The sequence below is a fragment of the Rhamphochromis sp. 'chilingali' genome (assembly GCF_963969265.1).
Source record: "Rhamphochromis sp. 'chilingali' genome assembly, chromosome: 17".
Taxonomy (NCBI): domain Eukaryota; kingdom Metazoa; phylum Chordata; class Actinopteri; order Cichliformes; family Cichlidae; genus Rhamphochromis; species Rhamphochromis sp. 'chilingali'.
The window spans coordinates 23,462,317-23,477,931 of record NC_137944.1 but is presented as its reverse complement, the minus strand read 5'-3'; the positions used below and the strand labels follow the sequence as shown (position 1 = coordinate 23,477,931).

Here is a 15,615-nt window from a genome sequence, read left to right as displayed (position 1 = left end):
GAGTTTTTCCTTCCCACTGTCGCCAAAGTGCTTGCTCACAGGGGGTCATAGGATTGTTGGGTTGTTTTCACTGTATATATTATTGTACGATCTACTGTACAATATAAAGCGCCGTGAGGCCACTGTTGTTGAGATTTGGCGCTATATAAATAAAATTGAATTGAATATCTAAATGAATCAGAGAAGAGTTGGAAGAAAGTGTGGTGGTCAGATGAAACCAAAACTGAACTGGTCTACCATCAATTTGACCTGCTGTGTTTGGAGGAAGAAAAATGTTGAGTATGACCCAAAGAACACCACCCCTACAATCAAGCACAGAGGTAGAAGCATTATGCTTTGGGACTAGTTTTCCAGCAAAAAAATTACCCAAAATATACCAAGGCAATTAATACTAATGGCTACCGAAGATGCACATTAAGCTCATGGAGCGATCTCGCCAGTCCCCAGAAAGCCTGTGGAGGAACCTGATACTTCAAGAAAACAGAGCCCTGATAACCTTACTTTCTGAGTCTGATGGACATTATTAAAACCATGGACTTCATGTTCTATTCGGACCAATAGAACCAAGGGTCACATTTTCATAGACTTCTGTACAACTGGAAAACCAGAAGAGTCGCCCCCTGCTGGCATTTGAAAAAGAATGCATGTCTGCCAATTAGCTGCAGAGCCACTTTACTCCAAACTATACCAATGCTCTGGAAAAGCCTCACAGGTAACCACGAAAAACAAAATTCTATGCTAATGCATCCATTAGTTATTAAAGCTCAAAGGGGTGGGGCCAACACTGCTTAAATACTGCCGCGGTTAAAAAATAATCACAAGAAAGTCATTCTAGTTTTCTCAAAAACATATTTTTTTTTTTATTTTCACATGAAAAGTTTTCACATTTATCATATTTATCAAACAGGCTTTTTATAGAATCTATAATATATTTATATGTACACATATTATACATTTCTCTTACTTACACATGTACAAAATTAGGTAACAAGAATTCAGATAAAAAAAAGACTGACTTCAATGGTAGTCATACACTGTTGTGCTTTGTTGAATCAAGCCAGCCTGTCAGGTGAAGATGTGCTTGGCAACTGGGTTTGATGCTGTGTCTCGTCTGTTGTGAACTGGTGACTATAACTTTTTTTTTTTTTTTTTTTTTTAAATTGCTCTAAAACTAAATAGCTGATTGCCCCACTTTGTGTTTGCTTGTTTTCCAGTCGGGGTGGAAAGCACCATGACACACAGGGGTGAGTCCTGCGCTAAAAAAGAAAGATTTAATACCAGCTCCTTGTGTCAGACAGTTTTAACCATTGCGAGGCGACAAACAGAGAAGTCCAGCCTCTCTGCGGTTCACACAACATCTCAGTGTTTCTTTTGGCAGAAAAAAAACCAACAACATTTGTCTCAACACGCTTTCAATCAAACGCTGCACAGCTTACACACATTCTCCTGTTCTCAATTAAACGCGCACATATTGCCTTTCACACAAATACTACCTCCACCGGGGGCCCTCCCCATCGGCAACAGTAAACATTTCATTTTGTGAGCACATGGTATATACAGTAAAACGTCTCAGCTGCAAATGTTATAAATTATCTTCACAGAATGTACACGTAACATGATTCAACGTAGTGTTTCCATGTGTTACAGAGCGTCTGATGATTGTGTGTGTGTGTGTGTGTGTGTGTGTTTGGATTAAGCACTGTTTTAAATGGAGTGTATGTTGATGTGCAGTATTAGTGCTACAGTATATAAGCACATGGTCTGCGAAGGAATGGTGGTCATGAGAACAACTTTTGTGTCTGTTAATGCTACATTAAGAGAACGCAATCACCTGGGACAGCAAGGTCACGCAATACCGCTACAATAACAATACAACAAATAGTACGCAGTACTCAGGGTGGAATAGTGTACAAGTTGGAGAGATGACTGATCTTTGGCTCAAAAGGCTTGAGATTACTTTTTATTTTCTTCCTTTCTTGTTTCTTTAAATGCTGACTCCCTGTCCCCCATGTCAGTATAAAATTCAAAGTTGGTTAACTTGGTGTCGTAGCTCCTGATTGTCCTTCAGCCACTTCAGGTTCCTCTTCAACTTCTTTCTTCTCTCTTGCAGGGAATTCCTCCAGAGCGGTCGGTTTGATGGGGGAGCCCCAAATAGCACAAATCAAGGAGAGCTTAGTCTTTCCAGAAAAATACTGTCATCTTTTGGACAAAAAAATAATAAGACAAAGCACAAGTACTTGTCTCAAACGCTCAAAGTTGCTCAGCACATGTTGTGCAAGCGAGTCCATCTGTACTCTGCAAGCTTCAAAAGTCTCTCCCTGCGGCCAGCACTGGGCATGTTTTGTTTTTTTAAGTCAGTGGTTTTCAACCCCACGGACTGTCTTCATTGTAGTCTCTGAAAAAAAACCCCCAAAAATATCCCCCCCCCCCAAAAAAAGTCTGCCAACAGAAATCCTTTTTATGTATTCTCAGTGCAACAAAAACAGTAACGAAAATGGGACTAGCACTGAGAGGATTGAGAGGGATGTAGCTGCCGCTGCGGAGTTTGTCCGTGCACTCTTCTGAACATCTGGCAGGATAACCACCGGGTCATCTGCTTGAGGACAGGAGACAAAGAAAACACATTAGTACCATAAATTTACATAAACCCCAAATGTACCTGGATTGTTTTAGGGTCAGGGATAATTAGATAGGACACGGGGTTGGGCTACATACCTGCAGGCAGCCTGTTGGATGGGTTGTGAACCCCGCCACCGGCTCCAACTGCAGTCCCACCTGTGCCCCCTTTAGCCACTCTGGCCTCTTGAGAGCCTGGAAAAAAAAAAAGGCCATCAATCATTCTGTCTTGCAATAGCCTAAAACACGACTGTTAGAGGTGACTGTACTGCTTTCCTTTCATCCAAGAGGGTGGTCAAAAACTTACCATCTGCGGCTATGACGTCCACCCTCAGCCTCAGGCACTCTTGGCCATGGTGGTGCAAAGGTTTGGCTGCAGAGAAGAAGAAAGAAACAAAACAGGCGTTAACATCCTTACTAATACACTTATCCTCTCTTGGCCCCTTAATCCACCTTAATGCACACGCGCATACAAACACTGACACACAAACCCTTGGCAACAGAAAAACAACGGTACAAAACCCTGGGAAGCCATCTGTGATCAGGCAGAGTGTGTCTTGTCCTGCCGTTTATCTAATTACAACCATGGCCAGGGTGACAACATTGCCTGTGCTTTGTGGTCAGTTTACAGCAAGGCTAGTATTGCATAAAACTTGGCAAAGTGAGCCAGCGCCCCAGTTTTCAAAGAGCTGGCCACTGAGCTGCAGCTTATCACACCTGGTACACAAACATGCAAACGCCACCCAGGTCACACTTTGTTGCAAAAATAAGATTTCTGTGAATCAGGGATAATTAGATGGATTGACATGAAGTTTTTTTTATCATTTCCAGGCAACAAGCTGCAATGACCTTAAGATTAAAAGATTTTTTTCCAAGTGAAATGTCTCAAAAAGACGTCCATGTTTATTTTAGCATGAATTAGGATAACTTTAAGGATCGCTTAGCATTAGTGTTTAGCATCTAGTCATCATTACATAAGTACCACATTTCTATGACTGACTTTGTGTCATGCAAACATCCAAAAGCTAATATGTTGAACAGGAAAACGCTGTCAATTTGAAGAGTTGGCATGTAGTTCCAAGGACATTTATCTTGGCTGCATGCTCCCTGTGTTATTAGAAAATGAGTTTAACTAGGAACTAGGACAGGATCCGTGACACTTACAGATATAGTAGTAGCTCTCTCCTTGGCGAAACTCCTTTCCCAGGGTGAAAGGAGTAAAACGCTGGAATTTTTCAGAGAACTTCTCAGGAGCGTGAGGGGCAAATGGATGACTGCACTCCCAGCGCATCTGGTCATACGACTGCGGCTTGCAGTTGTCGTAGTCCTCCCGCTCCACCATGTAGAGCACGTATCGCTCAGCATCCATCGATGGCACCTCACCCTGCGGGTAATGGGGGCAGACGATGTCCAGGTAGTCATTAAGCTTCACCTCCACAGCATAGTCGACCCGCTGAAACCTGTCGGGATGAGGGAGAGGACGCAGGTTACTCAAGTGGCAGGAGACTGATAACCGTGCTTATAGCATCGGAGCAGTAATAAATATAAGCCTCAAAACCTCTGATTATATATTGATCGGCTACACGCCGGTATTCAACAGGGAAATCAGAGGAAAGACTGTTAGGTCTAGGAATGGGAGATATAGAGCAAAAGAAAGAAAGAATGTTTGTATGAGAGGATGTATATGCGTGTTCAGGTGGAACGAAGTAGGAAAACGCGATAAGGGGAAAAAGTGATCTGCAGAGGACACGCCCATAAATATGGATGAACGGGAGGCCAGTGTAGCTGATGCTGCTGTGCTGAGAGTTAGCAACGAGTGCACATTGATCCCGTGTCTCCCTGGAGTTGAATGATGTTTACCGAGAAACATGAGTAGTCAGTTAGCCCGTCAACACAGGAGATGAGTATTGACATCTGCAGGCTACATGCACACACAAACAAACACACAGGTAGAGCAGCAGAATGCATAATGACAGAAAAAGTGGAAACACACCTGAGTTTGCGAGCGATAGAGACAAGAATATAAATAAAGGTCACATACAACTCAATCTAAAAAAAAAAAGCTTAAGGATAGACAAACTATAACTGGGGTAGCAAAAGGAAATGGCAAAAGCATCTGCCACAGGATAAGACGGACTAAGGCAAAGTGGAATTTCTGAACCAATCTTAATGATTTAAGAAATTATGGCTGTTGCATCTCCTCACTTGTTTCAGGACACACTTCAAAAGTCAGCATCTGTGATGGTCTGATGGTGTCTTAGTGCACACAGCAGGGGTAACCTAAACATCTAGCAAAGCGCCATCATGGCTGAACAATAAACAGAGCTTTTAAAGAAACATGTGCTCCCATGTTCCTTTTCATGAATGCTCTAGCTGATTTCAGCAAGAAAAACCACATTGTGTACATATTCCAGCAGCATAGCTCAGTAGTAAAAAAAAAATTAGGGGGCTGAGGAGGGGTAAATTGGCTAGATTGCAGTTCGGCCTGGTCACCGCATTTTGAAAAAAAAAAAAATGGCAAAGGAGGCCCCAAATTGTTGAGCAGCTGAATTTGAGAATAGTACAAAAACACAGATATCCCTCAGCTCTAAAACTCTTACAACACTTCATAGATGATACGTGACAGCGGTAGCAGTAAAGACCCACCTGCCACATATTGTTCGAGGCGAGTTGTTGGCATCAAATTCAAAAAAACAAAACAATAAATGCCCCAAGTTTCAACATCCGATATGTTGCCTTGATTCATTTTCTAAATAAATGCAGGTGATTTACAAATCACTGTTGTCTCTTCTTGCTTACATTTTACACCGCGTCCCAGCTTTTTTTGAGAACAGGGTTGTCTTAACCCACTCATTAGGGTCAGATAGATAGGCACAGATACAACATGAGTCTGGTGACAGTCTGTAACTGTCTTCCACCACACTCCCTCTCATTACAAATACAGATAGAGACAGTCAGACTGTCTGCCTCCCCCTTCAACCCTCCCTTCACTCTTCCACCCTCTCCACCCTTTTTACTATGGTCCTTAAGTAAACTAAACTTCCCAGCTCCTCTTAGAGCTGGCTCAAAAAAGCACTTACACAAAAAGCATCATTTTAGTCTGCTTCACATGTGCGCACATAAACACTGATTACTGCAGAAAGCTTAGACTACTTAAAGAACAATTTAGAATACTTTGGTGCAGTTTCATTTGGCCTTATCTCAACTGTCCATGAGTCCTTTGCCCTCAGGGGGATACCATCAGAGATATTATGAGGTTGTCTCCAGGGAATTGTCACTGAAGGTATTTCAGCTTTGTCCCCATCCTCTTGACTCAGTGAGAGCTCCAGGGGCGGCTCACAGCTAATGCTCTCTTCTCAGCCAAAGCCATCTATCACCAGCCTGAAGCGGTAGCTGACCACAAGCAACACACACACACACACACACGCATGCACACACACACAAAATCACACTTACTTCACAGTAATTCCCATCTATCAACAACCTAAAGCTGTAGCTACCTACTATTTACACCCACTGAACCCACACAGGCAGACACACATCTCCTCCCATGGTACTGAGCTCGATGCCTATCAGTTTACCGTCTCCTACTGTTCTGGATCGCCAGGGGTTCCCTGAGAGTAGATGAAATTTGACAGACTTAAATATTTTTACAACACACAGGGCGAATGTGTGTGTAATATAGAGTTTTGTTGCTTTTGCAACGAATATACGCATATTTTGACAGCCTTTCGACACTAACCCTAAAGAGAGATAGCTAACTGACTGCTGTTTAATCAGATCTACAGATCTCAAGGAGTTATGAGCTCCCAAAAGCCCGTGGGGTGTTAAACTGACACCAGTGATGGCATTTCTTTCCTAAAACAGGCTTTTCTTTGAGAATTCTGGCTTTTATCAACCCACCACCTCCACCTCCACCCACTCCTTAAATGTAACAAGTAGCATTTGGGGAGTTTGTGTTTGTGTGACAAGGTCCATATGTGTGACTAACAATCAAAGTGCACAGGCCCTGGCTCCAGTCGCTCGTTAGCTGGTGTTGTTGTTTGTTGCCAGGGGTCTCCCTGGTACCCCCTTGGTAAAAGGATAGACACAGTGGCTCCAAACTGTGGGCCCTGACTCCTACTACCCCTCTGGCTCCCTTCCCCCATCCCTTTGCCTCTCTCTGCCTGACTGCATGCCATCAATACCGATGGCCAGATAAGCCAGAAACACAGGCCCATTAGAAACCAAGCATCTTTTTTAGCGGACCAATGAAACTTCCATCTTGCCAACAAGTTCCAGCCAACTTTCGGTGGGGAGAGGAATAATTATAATTTTGCTACGGAGCAGGCAGCTTAGTGCTTATCTGCAGTTTGCCTGCCATGCTCTGTTTACCAGATTGCTGTTAAAGTGTTTTTTCCCCATGCCGCTTTCAATTCCAGGCGAATCGATAACACTATTGAACAAACACCGTTGTTCTCTGCTTTTGCCTGACAGAGTTATCAGCCCACTGCACACCCTGAGCACACACACACGCGCACACTAACAAACTCCCTATAGCCAGTCCCTCCCTGACCTCTAGTCCTGATTACAAACAGGTTGTAGTATGGTCCCAATGTGTTCATTAGAAAGGAGGTTGAAGGGGGTGCAATTAAAACACAAAAAAAGGGTATTAAAGTCGCCCTAGAAGGGGGTAATTATGTCCTCCCTCTCCCCACTTCCCAGCCCCTGCAGGCTTGAGAGCGCGGGGGGATGAATAGACGTGGGCGAAGGGGGTGGGTCAAAGGGCTTGAATTGGGAATGGCTTTTGAAGTCTCACCCAGTAAATGTTTCTATGTGAGTGCTACTGTTGCTCTATCAATGCCACCGTTTCATACAGTGTTTCTATTCACAGTGTGCCCGCACTGATGGAGTGCTTCACTTAGCAGGGAGAACCGCCACTGAAAACGCACCAGGGGATGTTGGCTAGTGCCTTTTATTAATGGCAAATAGTTTTAATTATCCTGCTGCCTTTTGTTCACCCCCCAACGCCTCAGCACTGAAACGTTCCACATCATCAGCTTAATTAACTGATTGTGGTAACTCACTTCAAAGAGAGCTTTGGCCCCTGTGTCACACAGTTTAACAACAAAGTCAAACCATGCCACCTTCACTTTAGCAAACAAAATCCTCTCACTTTCAGCCTTCCCCAGTGTGTGTCCCTTGTTATTTCCCTCCTCCAGATTGTCTCCGTCTCTGAGTCAATAAGGCTGTTTTGGTTTATTCCCATTGTTTTTTCCCAGGATGCCTTTTAATGCCAGTGATACTCGAAGCCTCAGTAAACTCAGCATGGAGTAGCAGAGTAATACTCTACTTACGGATGATCTGTGGAGTTATGGCAGATATGCAACAAGGATTGTGTGCAAGTGTCTGTCTCAGCCTGATACATTCAAGTCAAGGATTGTTTATGTCTGAGTAGGTGTGCGTGTGTGTGTTGCTGTTCTGGTGCTCTGGGGAATCTGGGAGTGTGTTTCAGTGGCGATAAGGTGGATAATAAATGCTAATAATGAACAGAGATGATAGCGAGGGAATGCCAAGTGGTCACAGGTTGCTCCTTACCACTCTTCCTCCTCTTCTGAGAAGGAATTCCTAATTTATTGGAGCCTTTTCAGGAAACTTCAGGAGTCTAATCTCTTCTTTAATCTCTCTGGCCTGCATTTTGCTTTCTTGTCTACCTCTATCCCCTTCTTTCATCCATCCATCACCCTCTCATCTCTGTACTCTCTCACCCTGTGGAATGTCAGAGCTCTGAGGCGAAGAAGCTGCGGCGCAGATCAAAGGTCGGACACTTGCCAAGTCAGCAGAGAATTTTCTACATGGACAGTCAGCAAGAAGGGTCTTTAAGCATTTTAAATTCTACAGACGGATAATGGGAATTAATCTCTGTAAAAAGATTCATTCAAATCTATTCTAAAGTCCATAAAGGTCATTGTAGAACAAACTACACAGATCTCACTACAGCTTCCAAAAAGAGTTCCTGTCTTCTTAACCCACTGTCTCTCAGAGCTTCATACAGTCACCCTAACCACATAAACAAGATTATTTTCCGCAACGGATGACTGAACCGGAATGTGGGGACCACCTAATTGGCTCGCCCAAGCCTGGATTATTGGGTGGAGCAGTGGCTGAACTGAGGTCCATTCATCAGCACCAGACCCTACTTAATACAGGGGCTTAGACTGGACAGCGAGGCCCAGAGCAGGGAATGACGGCTGGGGACAGAGTAAGGGGTGAGACAGGCAGGGTGGAGCTTTTTTCCCCACTCCCACATCTATTGTTCTCACATAGAGAAGGGGTATTATGGCTTTTCACTGAAGATTTGGAGTTCAAAAAAGACACATTGTCTATGTATAGCTATATATGTGTGGGTGTGTGCAAATGTGTCCGTGCAAAAATGGGAACCAAGAGGTGGTAACAGAATGCTGAAAGACACTGGACACAAGGGAGTACTTTTTTTCAAGATAAATCCCTCAAAACCACATGACTCCATGACAGGTGAAGCTTTTTCCAGATCCAAACTTAGCTGAGTTAAGCGGGACTGTTTAATGTTATTGCTCGGATTCTTCTTGTTTCATCCACCTACCTACCCATTCATCCATCAACGTCAGCCGACCCTTCCCACTCCCTGTCTATCTCTCAACACTCAATAAGCAAACCAGATCCTAGTGTCAACTCTGTCACTCCCCCCACTCAGACCTGCTGAACCAATCGCAGCCTTTTCTGGTGGTATTCCAACTATGCAGCTCTCTGACCCACCGTTTGCATAGCCAAGCACAATGTGATGTGGGTATGCAGGGGTCATCATAGAAACAAATATGATCCAACCCCGTTAACATAATATTTCAGCCTTCATTCTTTGCACCGTGTGACTTTTCACCATCCATCTCAATCAGCTTTCTCTGGTCTTGTCATTCAACCTTTGTCCGCCCGGTTCATTGGTCATTCTGCCGGCGTGCTTTGCTGACCTAGCTGAGCTCCTTTTGCCACCCAGCGAAGAGACAAAGCTTTAAGTTCAGCAGAGAAATAATTGGCCGACTCCACTGCACTAAGGAGGGTTAGATGAATACATATGCTCTTTCCAGCTGCCTTATACTGTCCCCTGAGCCATTTGTATCTTATAAGGGCCAAAGCAGAAAGGTCATCTCTGACATCACATTTCTCAGCAGGCAAATATCTGTATAAGAAAATCGATTTTGCAAGATTGATTTTTTTCAATGAAATAAAATTTTCATGTTTAATGTTTTTTTTCCTCCTGTAAAAACAATCTCAGATTGTAACTTAATGAATTCCAGTGAGAATTAACAATATGTGAGTACAGGCAAAAACCCCTTTAATTAAATGGTAGCTCTTGCTTATGACGTCAAGTAGAAATTATGGTAATACAGCTGACCTGCAGGGGTGGCGATAGTTGCTGTGCAGACAAGTTTACACACTACATCTAGACCTTTAACAAACAGGCCCAAAAAAGAAGGAAAAACAAAAAAGTTACACAATAGCTGATATTTACACAACAAAAACAACCACAATGGTTCATTTCAAAGATAATATCCGACTCTTTCTGGCCAATTCTTCCTCAATCAAACACATCGTGCACTGAATGCCACCAGGAATTGACAAACAAGTCTGAAGGACACACGCACGCACACACACATAATCTCTGGCTCAGACACATCTAATAAAGAGAGTGCGAGGTCTGTTCGCAATTGTAATTGCAACATAATCATAAATCTGTGTACTAATGGAGCTTTTCTTCCTCCTTGGTTTTATGTCTGGGACTGAACACTTGTAAAGCAGAGCAGATTGGAGCAGCATAGCGGGAAGGTGCAGGGGAAGTCTGGTGTGTAGATAAGAAAGAAGCATGAGGACGGGCAGAGGGCAGAAACACTGGCCGAGGTCAAACGAGGTGAAACTGATCAGAGGAGAATCCCAAATAGAGACATGCAGCGATTTGACAGCGGGGCGGGGACAGGAGGAAGATCCCAAATCATCCTTTTGGCTTGAAAGTTGGAACACAAACCCTAATTAAACAATTAATCCCTGCTCAGTTATTTACTCTAAATGTGTTCATTCTAATGTGAGCCTGGGAAATTCAATCAGCTCCTTTTATCCAGACCTTTAAACCCTTGCGTGTGCTGGTGTGTGAGAAATGTATTGTTTATTGTGCAGACAGGATACGCTGTTTTCCCGGGAAAAACGTAACCAGGAAGCGCAACACTTCGCAGGAGACACACAGCAGACAGCGTGCAGACTTTAGTAACACCAACATCACGCCTGCGGGAAGTTAAAACCTTTGGCCCGATTCACTATCTAGCTCAGTCAATAAAACAAGCCCTCCTGTTCTGACTCTGCAAGAACAAGTGAGCTGGAAGGAAAAGAAGAACCTTATCAATGTGATCACTGAGGTAAAATTTTATTATGATTGCAGACTGTAAAGATGGGAATCATCAACACACTTGAGTGGTCACTGAACCCAAAAGAGGTGATTACCATCTGCCTGACGAGGCAGCATTTTTTTTCCAGATTGAATGCACCAGACAGATTACAAAGCCAGATTAAGAGTGGTGAGAGGGGAGGGGGGCGGACACTTTGAGAGAAATATGGAGACCAACTAAAGGGAAGGGGGAGGGGAAGGGTATTCCAGGGGGTTAAAGATGGATTAGGATTTGAAAAGTGAAGTGTTCTGGATGTATATGAGGAAAGAATTAAAAAAAAAAAAATAGATTTTTATTCATTTAAATTGGAAACTGCAAGCATCTCATATCTATTGCCCGCACCAAATCACGCCAGTGGACTAGCCAGTCTTATGTTTCATCTCTCAAACATGGATGCACCCACACAGACACTTTTACTTACTCCTACACATACACTTCTGTGTTTTCTCCTTCTCATTTCTCTCCTTTAATAACTTGAGCTCTCAGACAGGCTCCACCATTTCCACTGTTAAGCAAGACGTTCAAGAGGGGCACGTTAAAAGGCCGAAAGGAGAGCGAAAACAGTTTTGCTGGGAAGAGTGGAGTGGCCTTTCTTAAGGAAGTAGAAGAAGGAAGCTTTAAAGGTAAAGTGCAAAGTGTGTGTATGTGTGAGTGGGGGGGGGTTCTTTTTCCCTGAAGGAAAGGGCAAAGTGCCTTGTGACGGCTCGCTGTGGGTGCCAAGAATGATATATAAAAAAAAAAATTTAAAAAAAAATTCCACACTTCTTACCATGCTTCCCTCCTTCTCTGAGAACCAGAGCTGGAGGTGAGGAAATAATAGACTGAAAAGGGACAGCTTGTAAAGCTGAGATAAAAGCTGGTGAAGGAGTGAAGGGGACCGAAAAGACAGGAGAGGGAAGAAAGAGTTTCCCAGAGGCAGAGCCACGGCTGTGTGAAGAGGGGCTGGCCTGAGTGGCAGCCAGTATTCAGGGACCACCGACGTGACAGAATGACTGACAGATTGATAGAGGCCGTGCCACTTCATCACATAGCGAACTCTGACCCTCGATCAGTCACACCAGTTACTATTCTCTTTCTGTGGCCCACCGTGAAGAGCAAGCCCCAATTTGTATGGGGAGCATCACAAAAAAGCCACATTGACCGGATAAAAACCGAGAAAATGCTTCATGCGGGTGAAACATACCTTAAATAACTTTCGTGTGAGCCAGCAGGAAGCAAGCTCATTTTAACGAAGGAACGGTGAGCTGAAACTACTTGGAAACGCAGCTAACCCAATGTCAAACAGCTGTTCTGAAAATCACTTCAGAATTATAAGAGATTAGTTAAAAGACTTCTTTGAGATCAAACGTGTGTGTGTGTGAGTGTGCCATGAAACGGTTAACAGATTCACGGAGCCCACAGAACCAGGCTGCAGAGGGAACCTGGCCAAGAAGAGGGGGAGGGAGGTGCCAGAGAGAGGGAGAGACAGGTACAAAGCAGAGGAGGAGGTGGGGGTGGTGGAGGTGGTGGTCCTCTCATGCTCTGTCAACAGGGAAAAGGGAAAAGGAAGTAAGAAGCACTGAAAGAGCAGATTATTGCCTCACATCGAAGTTGTAGAGTCCAGGGGGCTCCTGGGCCGATGTCAACATCAATCCCAAATGTGTAGCGCGCGTGTGTGTGTGTGTGTGTGAGACTGGGTTAATGTGTATGAGAGCGTGTGAGTCACTTGAATCTGGCGATGCTGTGTATGTGAGTAAGCTTATGCGCAGACACTCCCTTTACAAAAAACACACGCTGGCATGCCGGGACCAAAGCTGAACGCTGGTGAGCCTCTTTCTGGCAGTCAAACCTGGCTGGTGATTAAACTGTTGCTAATCAGAAACAAAGGTCGCAAATATGCCAGCAAGCAAAAAGGTCACGAACACAAACACACACAGTAGGAGATTTTGTTGTGCTGAAACATAAAAAGTCCTTAGGTACAGGCAGATATGACCTTGGAAGTTTTGGAAGTCAGCAGGCCCCAAGCTGTGCACACAAACATGTTAGGAAGGGAAACTGTGCAAGTGTGTGTGTGTGTGTGTGTATTGCTAAATCCCTTAACACACCCATATGGGGAAAAAAGGAAATGAGTATATACCACATGGACTAAAGCGATCACTCTCAGATCAATTTGATTAACGATGGCTCTCTGACCAATTGGATGGAACAATTAACCCGGACCAACAAAAAGAAAACACGCTATCAAGTAACAGGTCAAAGGGGAGGGGAGATTGCGGTGAATGATGAAAAGCACCAAATAAAAACTCTCGTGCTTTTTCTGTGAAAACAGGATTAAGAGTAGCTAAAGGGAGAGATTTAGCACAGTCATCTGGAAAAAAAGCAAGTGCAAAAAGACAGATTATCAGTATATATATGGGAATGATCACTGTCATTCCACAGCAGGGACACAGCAGAACGCCTTTCCATCTGGGACTTCATTCTGATTTCCTGTGAAAGGCTTTGTCGTTGTAATTACGGACTTTCTGAGAACAGCAACTGCTGTTTTAACCACAGGGGAAATGAGGAGGGAGAAAGTGGTTGAACGTAAGCTTGTGTGGAAGAACGCTTGAATATACAATATGTGTTTGCCCACCAGAGGGAAAGTGTGTAAGCCCAGCCCTGATTGATTCAGACGGCGTCACTTGGTGCGACTGAACATGCTGGTTTGTGATTGAGGGATTGCCTGCCAGGAGTACCTGTTTGTACTTGCCCTATCGTGTGTGTGTGTGTTTGTGTTTGTGTAGGGGTGCACGTAGAGGTTCATCTGTGGAGTGAAAACCTAACCCTCTTCGTACCCTGAGCCATGTCACCCCAGCCATCATCAACCATAATTCTAATTGACCCCCACTTACTCCAAATGGCCCCTAACCCTGACAATTTGAGCTCCAATTTCTCCTCCCTGAGCAATCTATCTCTCTCCCACAGCGTGACCTACTGGGCAGGCCTCAAGTTACCTCCTCTGTCACTGTCATACACCATTATTACTCGTCTTACCACCTGAAATATGAACACCCCTATGTCTCTCTGACAGCCACGTAAGAACCCAAGTGATATCTCTTGATTTAGGAGATATGGCAACCTCCCACTCTACTCAGAGGTTAGGACTCGGTGTCAGATGGGGAGGATATTGCAACAGAGCTTTCAACACATTCTGCAGTGAGTCAAGCCTGTAAAAATCAACAGGGAAAAAGAAAAATACAACCCTTGCCAGGGAAAAATTGTATCCAAACCCGGGTAGAAGTGCAACTCATGAATACAGACATAAGAGAAGTTTACTGACACGTTTGCTGCAAGCACACGCACATACAAAACACTGTATCCACATGCTGACATGCAGGCAAGATAAAACAAGCAGTATTCAACGATTAAATGTCCTAAACCTCAGAAACCCGCTGTTTCCTCTACTCCCCCCGCATTTACATTTAAAGCAGCTCTCTTCCCTACTAAGCGTGAACTATTTAACTGCCTCAATATCAGCCCAGAAAGATAAACAGATGGCATAACCTGGTGTAACTAATGCTGCTGTGTAGGTAGGCTACACAGATTGCGAAACGAATTAAATCTGGACAGCTTAAACAAAGAATTACAGGTAAACAACACCACGATAACAGGTTAGAGCTCAGAAAGAGGCGAAGAGGGAAGATACTCCTAACTGTCCCGCATTATCATGACAACAGCAGACAGTCGATTCTATCAGGCGCTCATCACAGGCATCTCGCTGAATATACATGAGCTGCAACTATTCAGCGTGCATCTGAATATAAGATAACGGCTTTGCCAACACTGCAAATGCGGTTAAAAGTGTGTTTGATGCCAAAAGTAAATCAGTTTGTAGAACCGATTAAGAAACAAGAGTGCGCAAAGACGATTCGAAGTGCGCTACATTAGAAAATGGAAAACATATTTACTTTGGGTTTGTGCTGTTCCAGTAGACACTGTGCCGCTCCGCTGAAGCAAACCAGGCGCAGACGCTCCCAACGAAGCCCACAATCCAAACCAAATCCATGGTGGAGAGGAGTGAAGGCGTGCAGAGACGGAACACAACTCAGGTAGGTTGTGCACAAAAAAAAAAAAAAAAACACCTAAAAGTTTACCGAAGGAAGCTTATCCGTGAACCTGTTAATTAAAAAACTTAACGCACGCAGCAGATCTGAGAGAGATTTCTGTATATTCGCAAAGGAATAAAAAAAAATAAGTGAAGGGAGACTGAGATTACTCGACAAATCCGTAGTGAATGAGAGGTTGAGCTGAGTGGAGGTTGGTTTTGTGAAACGCCCACCTCCGCGTGTCACGCCTCCTATGGCAGAGGAGACCAATCAGAGGGCTGTCCGAGAGAAGCGAACTGCACAGGTTTCTCTGCAAGTTTGTGTGTGTGTGTGTGTGTGTGTGTGTGTGTGTGTGTGTGTGTGTGTGTGTGTGTGTGTGTGTGTGTGTGTGTGTGTGTGTGTGTCATCACTCCGGCGTGTACAGGGTGTCTGGGTAAACACACAGAGGGTTTGCTGTGATTTATATGCCAGATTTTTTAATCGTA

The 15,615-nt window shown here is 44.1% G+C and overlaps 1 protein-coding gene across 2 annotated transcripts; it reads right to left on the bottom strand.

The window, feature by feature from the left end:
- Positions 1 to 829: 829 nt before the first annotated feature.
- On the bottom strand, positions 830 to 15,317 carry efna1a (ephrin-A1a). 2 transcript variants are annotated; one of them, XM_080863245.1, is made up of 5 exons: positions 14,993 to 15,317; positions 3,781 to 4,076; positions 2,924 to 2,989; positions 2,716 to 2,811; positions 830 to 2,596 (listed from the first exon to the last, which is right to left on the bottom strand). In XM_080863245.1, the coding sequence occupies exons 1-5, from the start codon at positions 15,088 to 15,090 to the stop codon at positions 2,469 to 2,471; spliced, it is 684 nt and encodes a 227-aa protein (XP_080719371.1). In that variant the 5' UTR covers positions 15,091 to 15,317; the 3' UTR covers positions 830 to 2,468. The 2 variants fall into 2 exon arrangements, with proteins under 2 accessions (XP_080719371.1, XP_080719372.1); XM_080863246.1 differs by having other exon boundaries at positions 830 to 2,593.
- Positions 15,318 to 15,615: the final 298 nt, after the last annotated feature.

Excerpts from the sequence above, each read along its gene's own strand:
- efna1a (XM_080863245.1), bottom strand. The coding sequence starts at position 15,090 with ATGGATTTGGTTTGGATTGTGGGCTTCGTTGGGAGCGTCTGCGCCTGG. Across the intron at positions 4,077-14,992 it reads TGGAACAGCACAAACCCAAA|GTTTCAGCGGGTCGACTATG; the intron begins GTAAATATGTTT and ends TCATCCCGACAG. Across the intron at positions 2,597-2,715 it reads ATCCAACAGGCTGCCTGCAG|CAGATGACCCGGTGGTTATC; the intron begins GTATGTAGCCCA and ends CCTGTCCTCAAG.